Genomic DNA, 14,901 nt, shown 5'->3' with positions numbered 1-14,901 from the left:
CGTCCTGCACAGCTCACATTCGCGGTCGTCGTTGATCATATACTAACTTCAATGCCGGGCGCCTTCGTAAATACGCGGCTCCACAGGCACCGCGGAACTTTCGCTATGTTTGTCCGGGACAAACAACGCCCACAAAAAGTTTCGGAAAAACAGATGGTCGATCCTACACACGCGATATAGTGTGGTCGTTCAAGAAAAAGAAAATTGTGAAAACCGATCGAACGAGACATGTGGCCACTGAAGTACGCGAAAGCGCTGTCATTGCTAGCGACTTCTACGCGGCACGAATTACCTGAACCGGTTTGTTCATTTCTGGGTTCACGGCTAAATCCGGGGCCAATTCGAAGAGTTCTGACAACAACAACTTCTAAACGGTTGCGAACCGTTTACTTGGGAGCTAATTTCAAAGTTTCACAAACGTGAATTTAACGGGCGCGACGCCACTTAGCAGAGAGACTTTGGGCACGAGCGAGAAAACGAACTGAACGCGCAAGATACTCACCAGGTGCGCCAAAAGCGCTGCCATCACGAGAGACGTCTCAAAGGCGGATGGCTGCAACACTTCGAATATGCCAAAGCTATACACAGAACTTGAAAGGCAGTTTGCATGTGAACATGCATGTAAAAAGTACTTCGAGATATGCCCCCTTAGCGACCGTAAGCGATATGACTTGCCCCAAGCCCGTTCCTGCTGCCACTGTAGCACAGCGCTTCGCCACTTAGCACACCAGGCGCGTGGGAAAGACCGCCAACAGAACATCGCATGAGCTCTAGAGTTGGCTTTCTTCCACTGCTCCTACGTTTCGTGGTGCAGACTAACCCAGTGGACTACATACAGTCACTGATGCAGGCGTACAGCTTCATACAAAATTTATGCATGCAGGTACAGTACAGTGCACTATATTATATCTAATCATTACATCATATTTATCCAATTATACATAAAGCATAATGTCTCAACTGTGAAATCTGAGGCTCTGTGAAATGCGAGGCTAAAAAAAAATGACATGAATTCAATGTGGCCAACACAACACAGAATTCAGCGTCCCCATTAGTGAACTCTAAAACACCCTTCTTCCTTTTTTTTTTAAGAGTAGCACTGCGATTGTTTTCCAGATGGCAGTGACTTTGAGGTCAGGAATCTACTGGCAAACACAGTTGCCTGTCTTTAGAACAGAACAGCACAAACTCAGACGTAGCACAGAGATGGAATTGCATACAAGTGCTCTGTAAATCCTTTCTCTATCCATTTGAGTTTGTGCCACTTAATACCCCTGTCAAGCGGGCAAGTTAAGTGCACTTACGGGGAGTGCACTTCGGGACCTTGAGTGACACTTTAGGCTACGCGGTGCTAAACGGGAAAACGGAGTGCACTTGCCGTAAAGAAACATGGCGACAGACACGAGCGCGTTTTTTGAATATGTAGATAAAAAAGAAAAAAAAACTTCTAAAAAGTGATTGTTTTACGTGGTATTATAAATAAAAACAAACTTAATCTATTTTTTCTGAACAAAAACGTCATTTATTTTACTATGAGGTGTTGCAAGGTCAATGCCGGCCAAGACGAATACCTAGCCAATCCAGAACAACATGGCGGCGTGCGACGAAGCTGCGTATACGATAATTTTGTTCATTACTGTGCTGTTTCGCTTCTCGCTAAACACAAATTATTTTGTGTTTAGCTGTTCAACAACTAAAACGAACTTCTGTGTCCTTTTTTTATGCATTGCATTCTGTACTATTCAAACCGCTGGCGGCGAGGCTACGCACTCGACCAGCAAAGTGCGTTTCGTGAACGCACTCCGACCGGAGTGCACTCTTCTGCGAGTGACACTCCGCTTGCGCCGTTTAGATTTGGCAAAGTGCACTTAAACCGAGTGACACTCTCCGTAAGTGCACTTAACTTTCCCGCTTGACAGGGGTATAATTTTAAAGATACTTTACCAAAAGGCCCCAATTTTAAGGAGTTTTCAGTGACGTTTACTCTGTGCTTTCCTTCATGTAACAATACCGATCACATGAAAAGTTTGAACATCATTTTGACGGAGTACGTACGAAAGAGGTGTACAAGGAATATCCGGCAATAAAGGATCGGCTTCACTATTTTAAGCTGTGTATAAATGCAATGTCCACATTGCAACCCTCCTTGCATTACCAGATAAAAAAATGTATCCAATATACAAATGCAATTTGACATGGCAACAATATCAAAGAGTGTTCCCTATAACATCCACTTTCAGGATTCAGGTTTACTAATTTTGCACAGCAGGTTTGGAAAATATAAAAGTGGTTGAACCTGTAAAATAGCTGACTCGGAAGTTCACAAACAATAACATTAGTGGATATATTGTGTAATTACAAAATAAGTGAGATCACACACAAAAAAAGTAACTCAGATTATCCTCATATAAAGTTTTAAGGTGTTTTAATATGGACAAAATCATTTGGTGATGTTGGTGATGATAGAGTAGCATGATTTTCAAATCTTGAAGACAGCTAACTGCTCAAAGTCAATTACAATCTTCTTAGTCTCGGGAACATGTTGCCTGGAAAAAAAGAAAAGTGAAAGAAAAGCTCAGTGGAATGTTAAATTTCCTGAACAGCCTTCAAAGACGTCTAGCGATATTGTCACCAACATGATTCTCTTGTCACTGATGAAACATCAAGTTAATGAGATGAAAAAATTCTGGCAGAAACCATTGAAGATGATTGTCAAAGTCAGCGTGAGCTTTCATGTGTAACCTGTAACATACCCCTATGCCATCCATGAATCACAAATCTTATGGGCACATCAGCAACCACACAAAGTGGCAATCTTGCTGCCAACCACAATGCCGAATGATGCCAAAACACAGTATACCTTGTTGTAATCACTGTAGCCCAGTTGAAACTTCTTAGCAAACCCCACTATCCCTAGTACCCTGGCTGCAATTTCGTTGCAGTGGCTACCCATGAAGTGGCTGCACTTCACGCCGAGGTGTCTGTTGTGAATGGGGCACTATCGCTTTAATGTATTTAAGGCTGCATACCCCTTGTGTCACAGCTGTAACTGAAGCCACAACTGATGCCACAGCCAGAGCCACAGCCGATGCCACAGCTGAAGCCACAGCTGAAGCCACAGCTGAAGCCACGGCTGAAGCCACAGCTGAAGGCACAGCTGGAGCCAGAGCCACAGCCAATGCCACAGCCAATGCCACAGTCGGAGCCACAGTCACATCAAATGATACAGTGCACGTGCTGGATGCTCTAAATCCTGTACTTGCAAGTCTCAAATACTAATCCCCATCATCCACAGCTATGGGGCACAACGACCACTGGCCCTTGGGTCATTCCAGGGCCGGTATTTTGTAGCGATGCCTTTCTGATACCAATGCCTTTTCGAGCTTGGTCAGTGGTCAGAGCGACGGTCCGCTCACATTATCAACGGGATCAGCCGGCCGTGAGCGGTGGATGATAAGACTAGTATAGAATAAAGCATAACGCATTGCTACAAAATACCGGCCCAGATATCTTCAACGTACACCACCATCTATGGGCCTTGACTTTGGTGTCACGGTGCTTTGGTGTCAGAGTGTTCACTCCCTTCCTCTTTTCCTCTTTCTATTCCCCCTTTCCCTTACCCCCAGTGTAGGGTAGCAAACTGGCCGTTCGTCAGGTTGACCTCCCTGCCTTTCCTCTCCTTGATTTCTCTCTTGGCAGATCCATTCTGAGGGATCGGTCAAGAATGAGGACATACGACTATCACATATGCAGTGCCGAAGTTGTCTGTTCAGGCACATACTTGGGGACTCATGTTGTCTGCTCGACAAGACAGCAGTTAGCCCATACCTAGCGGCCCAAGCTGGTAGACAGCTTAGGTCACTGGATACGTGCCGCTGTTTATTGTGCAAGATCGTCCAACCATCCAAAGTAGCTGAAGTAGCTAAAGAAAGCTTTTACTTTAAAGCTACTTCTAGAGTGACTGTGCAGCATGAACTGTGACAACGTGATTTCTTAGCTGTTTCAAATGAACTAAAGTGCATTAACTGGTTCGCACAGGCCTCGAAACAGGTTTGGTCATTCAACAACTGCATGGAGTCAACAATTGCATGGAGAAGATAGCCTTAATGAACAAGATTTCAAGTACCAAATCTCTCACTTTCGTGACATCCTCATTCACATGTAGATGCATAAGAAATGGCAGGTTTGCCATGGACGTGCTCGGCCAATGGTTGCAACTAAACACCCTGGTACTCAATAGCTTACTGATATCTTTCAAATGAAAAGTATAAATTACTGTAGTGTACCAGTACTAACCTAAGTGATTGAAAATTTGTAGAAGACAATACTCTGTACCAAAAAACAGGTGTCGCAATTCTGTAAACTGCATTTGTTAGAGCATCTTAAGTGGACAAATGTGATACATAAGTGGGTTTAGAAATTACATGATATTGTTACAATATTTACTTATACTAGAGTTTCGCAAAAGCCCTACTCACAAATTATAGTCGTATATTTCAGAGCAGTGTATAATGCCGATTATTTATGCGAGGCTTTATGGCACAGTAACAGCTAAGGTTATGACGCAGTGGACACTTGCATTAATTGCATCAATTTGTCCATTTTAGATGTTTCAAAAAGAGCAGTTTATAGAATTGTGACAACCACCTTTTTTTTATGCTTCAACTATAGAGCAAAAAGCTGGATGCTGCAGTTCTTTAATATTTATGACTTTCAGCAACCTAAGCAAAACTCTACTCCCTGGAGTTGGTAGATTTTAACTTTTTTTTTTTTGGTAATGCAATAAACCTCATGAATTTCCGCGTAGTTGGTGCCGAGCAAAATAATTTACGAGTTCTCATATACTTGGAGAGAATAACATGAGATAATGCTTCCTTGAGACTGGGAGATGGCAATATATATATTCAAGAGTGCAAGGCTGAAGCTGATATTCTAGATGAAATTAAGAGGAAGATATGGAGACAGAAAAGTTCTTCATAAAGCAAATAACTAGTGGTCTGTTATAGCAGCAGAATCAGTGCCGAGGGATGGGAAATGCAGTTGAGTGCAGCAGAAGATTAGGTAGTGCTCAGTGGCTACAGCATTTAGCTGCAAAGCACGAGTTCGTGGGCATGATTCCTCACTGACAAGGCACAATCCAATGAGGGCAGAATGCAAAAATGCTCCTGCACTTAGATTAAGGTGCACATTAAAGGAGGGATCATTGGGTTGTATAAGGAATAACTCCACCTTCGAAACCAATTGTGTTTTCCTGCCTCTTAGACAGCAAAGAGTTGTTATTACCATGAACCGTTGTAAACTTGCAAAAGTGCAACAAACTCGATGCTGTGTTTACCAACTTGCCCAAGTTCACATCCCATGATTAGTTCCTTTCGCTTTAATCAGCACTAATCATGCTCACTTCCTGCATGTGCCTCGAAGTGCCTCGCTCATCACGCAAAGTCCCCCCCTCACCCCCCCCCCTTATTTCTTTGTTAAAAGTAAAGAACAGTAGCATAATCATGCTTGTAGAGTAGCATATATTGAAATGCGAATAGAAAACAGTTGATGAGAGTGGCTGTTCTTTGCAAATACATGGAAGTGCAATGCGTAATCGCTCTGCTAAGCGTGGGATAGTCCCAAGTGCAAGTTTTTGATTCTTTTATCTATGCAAGTGAACCTGTAAACATGAAAATGCATTCGAGAAGTTCTTTCTTCTAGGGAGGGGGGGGGGGGGGCAATTGTTTTAGTTGTAGTCTGTTTCTCATACACTTCTACCCGTGGCATGCTTGACTGTCACACTCTCTTATTATCATTTTAACACGAAAGTGTTTTATGCCGGGGTCCACCAAGACTTCACTGACGTATTTCCGTCACGGAAATACGTCATAGAACATAATACAAAGAAAGAAACCAGAAGAAAAAGTTCCACAAACATGCAAAATTTGGAAATCGAACCCACGACCTCTCGGTCCGCGACGATAGATCGCCGAGCGTTTAACCCATTGCGCCACAAACGCATTTGCAGAGAGCTACACAGACGCGCCTTATATATCTAACACTCCGCCGTGTACCCGCGCTCTTGCTCGGGGCGGTGCCGCCACCTACGAGCAGAAAAGAGAAGTACTGCATTATGACACTAACGCGCACCGACAGTGAACGCTTCGGTGGTCTCAGCACTACGACGCCTCGATGCCAGCATTCGAAGGGACGCTGGCATCAAGAAGCACTACCAACGCCAAGGTGGCGTTCACCGTACTCAGCACAGCGGAGCGTGGCCTCCGCAATTAGCTCTGAAAAAGTTTCTGAAGTTGATCGCGGAGGCTGCAATTACGACGCGCTATACGCGCTGATTTGACTCGGTGACGATTCAGTTACGTGCTTTGTCTTGCGCGTTGTATTAGTGTGTCAGTTACGTGCTTCGTCTTTCGCGTTGTGCTAGCGTGTGCAGCGTAGTGCAGCTTCCATATGCACGACGGTTGCTCATGGTCATCGACGTTGGTAGTCGTGATGGAGGAGACGTGCCACCAGGCGTCAGCGTGGGTGCATCAACGCCTAAGGGCGCTTTAGCCACAAAACACCAATAGACATTATATATCAATGTGCAATAAACATTACACTACTTCTGTGAAGACACGTTTCACTTTCGTGTTCTATACCGATTCCTATATAAGAGGGATCAACCACATTTTTTTTCCTGCAAAGCTCGCACCACGTTGCATTCCTTCCACACTAAGGAATTCTTCCTGTTGGTTGACTAGGACGAATTGCTGTGCGTCGTTGTTTCTCTTTTTGCCTGTGTTTGTTTTCATCAGATTATCACTGTTATCAAGCTTTCGCTCGGTGCAAGACATGCATACAGTATGCAGAAGTTCTTTAACACTGTCGCCGATTCTACAGCAAAGGAGGTATATTTTATCCCATTATACGTGCGTTCTGCATAGTGTTGTATATCTTTGAATGCATGCAAACACCACCAGAATGAATGCTGCGAGACATGTATCAATAGCACACACACTTCCACAGTGAGATTACATTGGACAGCTGAGGAACATGCTCACCGCTATTGTTATGCTTTTGAGTTTTGCTTGCCTTTCTGGGCACAAGTTTGCTTGATGAAGAGTCAGATTTTTGACTCACACTTTCGGCAGTGTTTCTGATGCTTTACCGTCCCTACAATGTGAAGTATTGTTTATCTAGTACGATGTGCAGCTTTCTTAAAGGAAGTTGCTCCATGAAATGACACATGGAGGATGGAGGAACACAAGCAGGATGTCCTGCATACATGGAAGGGAAAATTGTTATCCATCCGAGAGCTTCCTGTTAGTGTAGGTTCCTGCGACGCTTGGGTGGATGACAACATATGTCCTCTGAATAAAACTTTCTCCATCTCCCGGATTTCCACACAACTGATTCATATTTAGTACATGCTGCAGTCCGAAGGCTGAGCAGGAGGGGCGAAGGAAAGCATAGACAAACAAACATGACAGAAACAGTTGGAAGCAAAAACACAACTATGTAAAATCAGCCCTATATACTATGTTCTATGCACGTGTTGATCGCAGGGAGAGCCCTTCGTCCTGCAGTGGACATAAACTATAGGCTGATGATGATGATGCACGTGTTACATTAATTTCAACCGTAATTTCCTACTGCAGGCTGTCATCAGTCCAGGGTATGTATTTTGCAATGAATCTTTTCATTTTCCAGTTCTTTGGACTTTCGGTGTTGGCTCGCACGAAGTTGCACCCCCGCTATGCCACGATTGACAGGCTGGACAGATAAGTGAATAGAATAATAGAAAAATAATCTTTATAAAATAGCAGCTTACACTGATTTTGCAAGAACAATAAAAGCTTTCGCAGATGTATGTCGAGTCGAGCTACTCGCGCTTTAAAGAAAGCAAAACAGTACAAGGGAGTTTTCAAACCCTTCGGAACTCCTAGGCGTCTGGCTTACCACTGCCAGAAGTTTATTTAAGACTTCGCAAATGGTTCACCATGTCCAGTGAAGTTTTTTCAAACATTCCATTGCATGTTAGCTTAGAGCTTCTATACTCGTATTCCTGTACACTGCATGTTCCTGTGTGGATGCCAGCTCCAATGATGCCGACACAGGCCCCTGGGTTCCAACGACCTGGCAAGGCTGCAATTCTGGCTGTTCTTAGTGACTGTTCATCGATGATTCCAGTGTCTGACTCAATGTTCTGATGGATGCCCTGGATACATGGCTACTTCGGGGCTCCGATGCAGACTGTACTGCTGGCAGACATTCAATACTGGCCACACCGCCACACACCACCACCACATAAAACCGTTGCACAACTGTCATTAACAACTTTGCTGTAAAACAACAAAGAAAGAAAGACAGCAGCGAGCTAACCTGAAGGTAACCCCAGCTTTGGTAAGAATGAGCCTCGATGCAACGTAGGTCGGCTCTTCGGGGTGCTTGTCGCACAGGAAGACCACCTGGCCGATTCCGGACTGGACGACCATTTTGGCGCACTCGTTGCAGGGGAAGTGCGTTGTGTACAGGGTGCAGCCACGCAACTCGAAGCAATTGCGGTTGAAAATAGCATTCATCTCTGCATGGCAGACTGCAGGAAAGTGAGGAGGCTGTTAATAGGTGGCACACAGATCGTAACAAATTGCGCAAGAGTTTGCATTAAAGGCCAACTGCAAATAAACTTTGAACCACGTAAAATTCTTAGTTTCAGGTCAATTAATCAATCAATCAACTGATCAATCAATCAGTGTTTATTTCACGAACAGAAAAAATACATTGATAAGTTTACAGAAAGAGGTCCCAGAGCAGAAGGCGTTGTGCTCTGAGAAGATATAGTAAAGAGATAGTGATATAGAGATAGTGAAGATAAAGAGCAGCCTTGGTGTAAAATTGTGCATTTGAAATACGAATGGATGTGTCACAAAAAGCTAGCAAAAATAGACATTTCTGATACAAAAAACACGCACAAAGAAAGGAAAGAAAAAGAAAAAAATTACTGCAAAACAGCAAGGTGGCTGGGCATGACCTCTGAGATTAGACAGTGCCATGGCTCAGAGGCCATGGTTCTGGATATGCATCATATCCGCTAACCTGTCAATAAGATCTGCTAATGCAATGAATAAATTGGACAATTACCAGCCTTGCAACTCTGCAAAGATTGTTTCGATAGTCTATACTAATAATTTATAACTGATCTTGAAAAAGTGAACATTCATTGCAAATGGCGTTTAGTGAATCAAAAAAGAACAAATTGAAAGTCCATCTTATTGGAATTCACTGGCGTTGGAACCGGAAAGGATGCTTGGGTCTCTCCACTTTCATTGCACGTGTCCAGTTTCCAAACACTGTATTAGTATATAACAACCTGCCATTTAGGGAGCTCTGAAACATGCTTAACCTGAAGCTCGAGTTTCTATGTTGCTGAGGTTTCCCTTCTGATATAAAATCATTAGAATAATTCTGGACAGAACAGCAGAATGCTTGGTGGTGCAGACACAACTCGAACGTTCAGCTAGCCATATTAAGTGAACATGAAATTTATTCTTTTTTTTTTTTTTAAGAAGCATGTATATTACATCTACCTGTGAAGTCAGGCAATGCATCAGTCAAACACCTTGGCCCTATCCCTTTGTTTCTGCTTCTCTTGAAGGAAGCCTATTACGGTTTCTCCTAAAGCTTGCTGGTGCCAACGCTTCAATGGCTCAATGAGCACCTGTCCTGGAATCGGAAGGTCCAGACAGTGGCTGAGTGCACTAAGTGCTTTAATTTTACTGTGACAACAGTGAAGTAATTGAAACTGGGTTTGCTTTGTCTGTCAGTCTGTCAATTCAATTACATTGACGATGGCCACTGTTGTCAACGTCATTATTCTGGCATCATCAGGCTGCCTCCTAAATCTTAGCTTCCCCATCGCATTGGGGCAAAGAACACAGCTACTACATCGCTTGCACTGCAGACAATTTGAGCACCAACGAACTGGCTTATAGAAAACAAATTTTGACCCACAGAGTGATGTCAGTGAGCTCATGTGTTCTGCACAATCAAACTATAAACACAACATAATACCTGCTTGCTTGCTTGTATCTCTAACAATTTCACTCATTCACAACAGGAGGTAAACCAATACAGTGTTTGGAATGAATGAATATGATTTATTAAAACAATACTTTTCTTCATAGTGAAATATTTAGGCGCACAATAGACAAGGACACAGTGAATACTTTTCTTTCTTTAATATCAATAGTTCTATAGTTATCTATTCAAATATGTCAAATATTTCATTTCTTTACACATTCTTACTTGCATTTAACACACTACTCTTTAAGTGAACTCCACCCCGCCCCTACTCCCCCCAGCAACAGTTGGCTTCTTGGCAATTCTCCCTGTGTGAATGAGTGCAATTGTTGGAGATACAAGCAAGAAAGCAAGCAAACAAGATGGCGACCATCCACTTCGAGAGAATGCTGCTGTCATAATGAATGAGTTCAAAGCCAAAGAAATTGCTAAAGTCTGCTAGCTGTTTATTATTTTTTTTCTTCATAAAAAAAATTTGCAGCTGTCACTATTAAGCAAAAATGGGGAGCATGGAAGCTCAGAAATACTCACCGTACAGATACTTGGTATCAACAGGCGAGTCACTTGACTTGCCCCAAGGCATTTCATCATCGCTTAGTCCGTTCGGCATTCCATTGTACCCCGCTCCGACGATTCTATTCTCTTCATTGACGATTACACAGCCCACCTGCATTAGATAGAGATTGTAGAAAATTGAAGACGCGTGGATAGACTGGAATACAGTAGGCTCTCTTTAAAGCGAAAACAAAAGATACACTTGCGGACAACAACTTATGGCAATGAAGGCAAAGCTATGGGAGCGGAGCTTATTAGATGTGTTACTGTGCAAAGTAGTCAGGCCGTATTTGACAATGCTTTCAGCCTCTCGGAACAGATACTGAATAAGCGTAGCTTCCACGTCCAACGGATTGGCTGTGCGCCCATAATCTGAAGAGATGAGCAGAAAATTAAGTCAACTGCTAACACTCAGTGGTGAATTTTGTCTTATTTTGCTGTGGTAACTTAAAATATTTGTGTTTTCTTCCTCACAGCTTAAACTAACGTGGATGATAATGTGGGAATTTTTTCAGTATCTCTGTTACTTTTGCGCGATTAGCCTCCCTAGATTTCCCATCAGTTCCACAGAAAGTTGTCCTGTAACTCAAGCCAGAATGGTAGATTAGACATTTTGAATAGGTGGTGTCAAAACCACACGGGGCAGCTTCTAGTTCCCTCATCATACATTGTGAACCCTTGGCATGTTGAATGGAAAAGATGGTAGACAGATGGTAGACAAATGGAGAAGTATCTGCTATTTGAGGCTTGGTGTGCTCATGGTAGTACATGTCAGAAAAACAATGCACAGGCATTGGGCTTTTATCAAGAGCTCGCCAACTTGGTAACAGTTGGTCGATTAAGTATTGCAAATGTGACAGTCTTGCATGGTTCTCGAGATGGTGGCACGTCGGTGCCTTGGTTGTCTGCCCAACGCTTGATACAACAAAGTGTCGGTTTTAGTGTACTAAAACACCCAATGGCAACAATATGAGTGACTGTACTCTGGAAGTGCCCGAGATGCCATTAGTGACATTTAGTGACATCGTACGAGGACAGCACCTACAAGTGTCCCAACAACACTGATAGGCTCCAGGTCTTCACACAATGCAGACAAATTGTGTATACAATCAAAACAACATAAAATAAATGTAGCAATGGCTGCAATATGTGGCCTGGGCCGCTATTTTGTAGCGATGCCTTTCCGATGCTAATGCCTTTTCGCGCTTGGTCAGTGGTAAGAGCGACAATCCGCTCACGTTATCAACTGGATCAGCCGGCCGTGAGCGGTGGATGATAAGACTAGTATAGAGTAAAGCATAACACATCGTTACAAAATACCGGCCCCGGTGTGCCAATGGTAATATGTGTCTGGAAGTGATGCACAGGTGTTGGACTTTTTAGACAATATAGTGGCCTCATTAATGGAAGCACACTTTACGAACAACGGTAATGCTCACAAAGTCATCACTTTGGGCAACACGAGTCTTTATATGACACCAACATTTTTTTTCTTTCGTTACTTCCTGCTTTGTTTGCACAGGCTACCTTAGCTCCTCCCCCACCCCCATTTTAAGTGCCACGAAGACAGAGAAAAAAAGAAGTGTTCTTTCTCTTTTTCCTTGCTGTTCACCTCGTCTATCACAAATGCGCCTCCTCCCCCCTTTCTCCCCATGTTAAGGTATAATAAATGAAGTCATACAGACACACTGATTCTGCCATCCTCAAAGAGCCTTGGCAAGTCTTACCATTCCTCTCCTGCTTGGCACAGTCTCTCCAAAATCACTAATTACCCTTCAACCAGCAATGAAGTAAAGCAAACTAAGCAACAAGAATTATGCACCACTGAAAAATCCGAGCCAACAGTGTGAGCTCGTTCTTACCTGCGTATTGGGGTCCTTGCTACGCATGGCTGCAAGGTAAGCTGAGGACATGAAGTAGTCTTGCCATGAGAGGTAATCTGTGCGCTTTGTGTGTTTCAGCCGACAGCTCTGCTCCGAGATTCTGAGAAGGCGGGCCGTGCAGTCGCTCCTGCAGATTTCAAACAATGCAGCCAAAAATAAGTTGTTACCTTTGCATTTGCACTCGGAAATGGGGAAGGCAGAGACCATAAAAGGCATGTGAGGCTGGAAAACAGAGGAAGGTAAAAATAACAAAAGGACACTAAAAAAATAATTTGAGCTGTGTTAGTAAATTACCCTTCTGAAATTCTGAAAAAAGCCACTATTACTGTGAGAAGAGGCGTAGAGGCTCGGTAAGCAAGAAAATAGAAAAAACCGAGACATGGGTGGTGACGGCACCTTCAAGTTCCAGCACCAGCTTGCAGCGACATTATGGATTTTGGTGGAGTCCCCTCGGGTCTAGTTCATTTTTTATTGGTAAAGATGGAACTATATTTCATTCTAAAGGATCCAAAAATAAACTTAGCAAGCTTCAACAAGTTTTACTAAGCCAATATTGCCCAAAAATACTTTCAGTATTTCATTATACCTCCCAGTATTAGCATGAAACAAAAAATTTAACTTCAAATTTCATTTTCTCTTCTAATAATCAATCTATTACTGTGCAATAAAAAATATATAGTTTTAAAGATTAATTTATTATTCTAAACTGATCCAGTGTTTCTCTTTAGTGTCACTTCAAGATGACTCAAGATGGAAAGTTGGGCATGTTCGTACTTATCAACAGTAAGAGGTAAATGTGGGGAAAATAGGACGACGACAGAAGAGAAGACACCACAAGAGCTGACTGTGGCATCTGGTCTTCTGCCGTTCCTGCATTTTTCCTGCTGGACCCCTTTACCATGTTGCCTTAACAGTGATGGAAGCGACATTTTACTTTTTGGAGCAGATTTCCGAGCAGGAAAAATGCCACTTTGGAGCAGCCATATGTGTTTTCGAAGCAGAAAAAAATGCTAATATGGAGAAGCTACTGGTGTTTTTGGAACAGATGGCAAAATATGACATACGACTCCTAGAGTTAAAAGCATCACTGAAGCATCTCATAAATATCAATATTTATTATGAAACATTGCACATAATAATCAATGCATATCGCAAGAAACAAACAACTAAGAAGATGGATGGTTATCGAACGCGCAGAAAAACGAGCTATATATTTAAAATACCAATACTTGTGGCAGAAATGAGATCAAACCAGTAAATTGAGCACCACATTATAAAAGTAACCACAATCACATATAACTGATGCCAAAGCAGCAGTTGATAATCATTATGAGAATTGAAGTAATCTCAGTCACTTTCACATTTCACCAAAATAGTCTGCATGCCAACTTCAAAAATACAGCTAAATGAGATCAAAGAAATGAGATCAAAGCTGATAAACCTGAGCATCACAATGTAAAAGTAATCAGTCACATGTCACAGTTGCCACAGCAGCAGTTGGTAATCAGCATGAGATCGAAGAATTGTCACACACAATTCACTATAGGCGGCGTGGAAACCATGAGCGTGAAAAATGCCTCGGCGGGCTCGGCTGCATCCAAGGCTACAATTGGCTTCACTGCGTTTTTGAAAATTATGATAGTATACAGCTTGTTTTCAATTTCTTTAGGTCTCACGGATTGGTCACACGGTTGCAGTTCCTCGTCTTCATTTTCACAGCACCGTTTCGGAGCAGGTTCAGAGCAGTTACTAACAAAAATGAGCAGCATGTTGCAACATTTCTCTTTTAGAGAAGCTTTGAGCAATTGGAGCAGCACTTCTATCACTGCCTTAAGACTACTTGTTGCTAGGTTAGCTGGATTTTTTTCTATTATTACGTCCATTTCTTTGACACAATACATGGGCATCATTGTCTGGATCTGCAGTCAAATGCTAGTATGGATCCATGCAGTAATAGCAAAGAAATATTTTGAGGACAGATGTTTACATACTGAACCCTACCGAAATAATACAAATACACAAATGAAACACAAAATTTATAGAATGAACAGCATATTAATACAAATTATACAAGTACACAAGAACAAATCATAATGAAAGCAAGAATATTATGTCACGAGCAGTATTCATTACACTAAAAAGCACATCTCTCTGAAGTGACTATTCATAGGTTTCAATAATAAACACAATAGCGACAATAAACTGGATGGCCATAAAAAACAGTTCCCAAACATTAGGCACTGTACTTAAGGTAATTATTTGTGACAGGAAAAAGTCTTTAAGAAGTCATACTGCACCGACAAAGTTTAATGAGCGTGAAGAAGAGGATGACAAGTAAACAGGCCAAACAGGAAGAGAAATGTTGAGGAGAGACACCCTGACATGAACCATGCCACGGTGCACC

General features: G+C 42.5%; 1 protein-coding gene across 3 annotated transcripts in view; it reads right to left on the bottom strand.

Moving 5' to 3' along the window:
• Positions 1-2,410: 2,410 nt before the first annotated feature.
• Positions 2,411-14,901, bottom strand: part of LOC119452898 (deoxycytidylate deaminase) — a 117,862-nt gene continuing 105,371 nt past the window's right edge. For all 3 annotated transcript variants that reach the window (XM_049667371.1, XM_049667372.1, XM_037714852.2), the window contains exons 2-5: positions 12,477-12,624; positions 10,591-10,726; positions 8,362-8,575; positions 2,411-2,546 (exon numbers count right to left, since the gene is read on the bottom strand). In XM_049667371.1, the coding sequence (XP_049523328.1) occupies positions 2,480-2,546; positions 8,362-8,575; positions 10,591-10,726; positions 12,477-12,624 (565 nt within the window). In that variant the 3' untranslated portion in view covers positions 2,411-2,479. The remainder of the gene's footprint in view (positions 2,547-8,361; positions 8,576-10,590; positions 10,727-12,476; positions 12,625-14,901) is intronic.

The sequence above is a fragment of the Dermacentor silvarum genome, chromosome 5 (genome assembly GCF_013339745.2).
Source record: "Dermacentor silvarum isolate Dsil-2018 chromosome 5, BIME_Dsil_1.4, whole genome shotgun sequence".
NCBI lineage: Eukaryota > Metazoa > Arthropoda > Arachnida > Ixodida > Ixodidae > Dermacentor > Dermacentor silvarum.
This window is presented reverse-complemented; position numbering and strand designations above follow the sequence as displayed.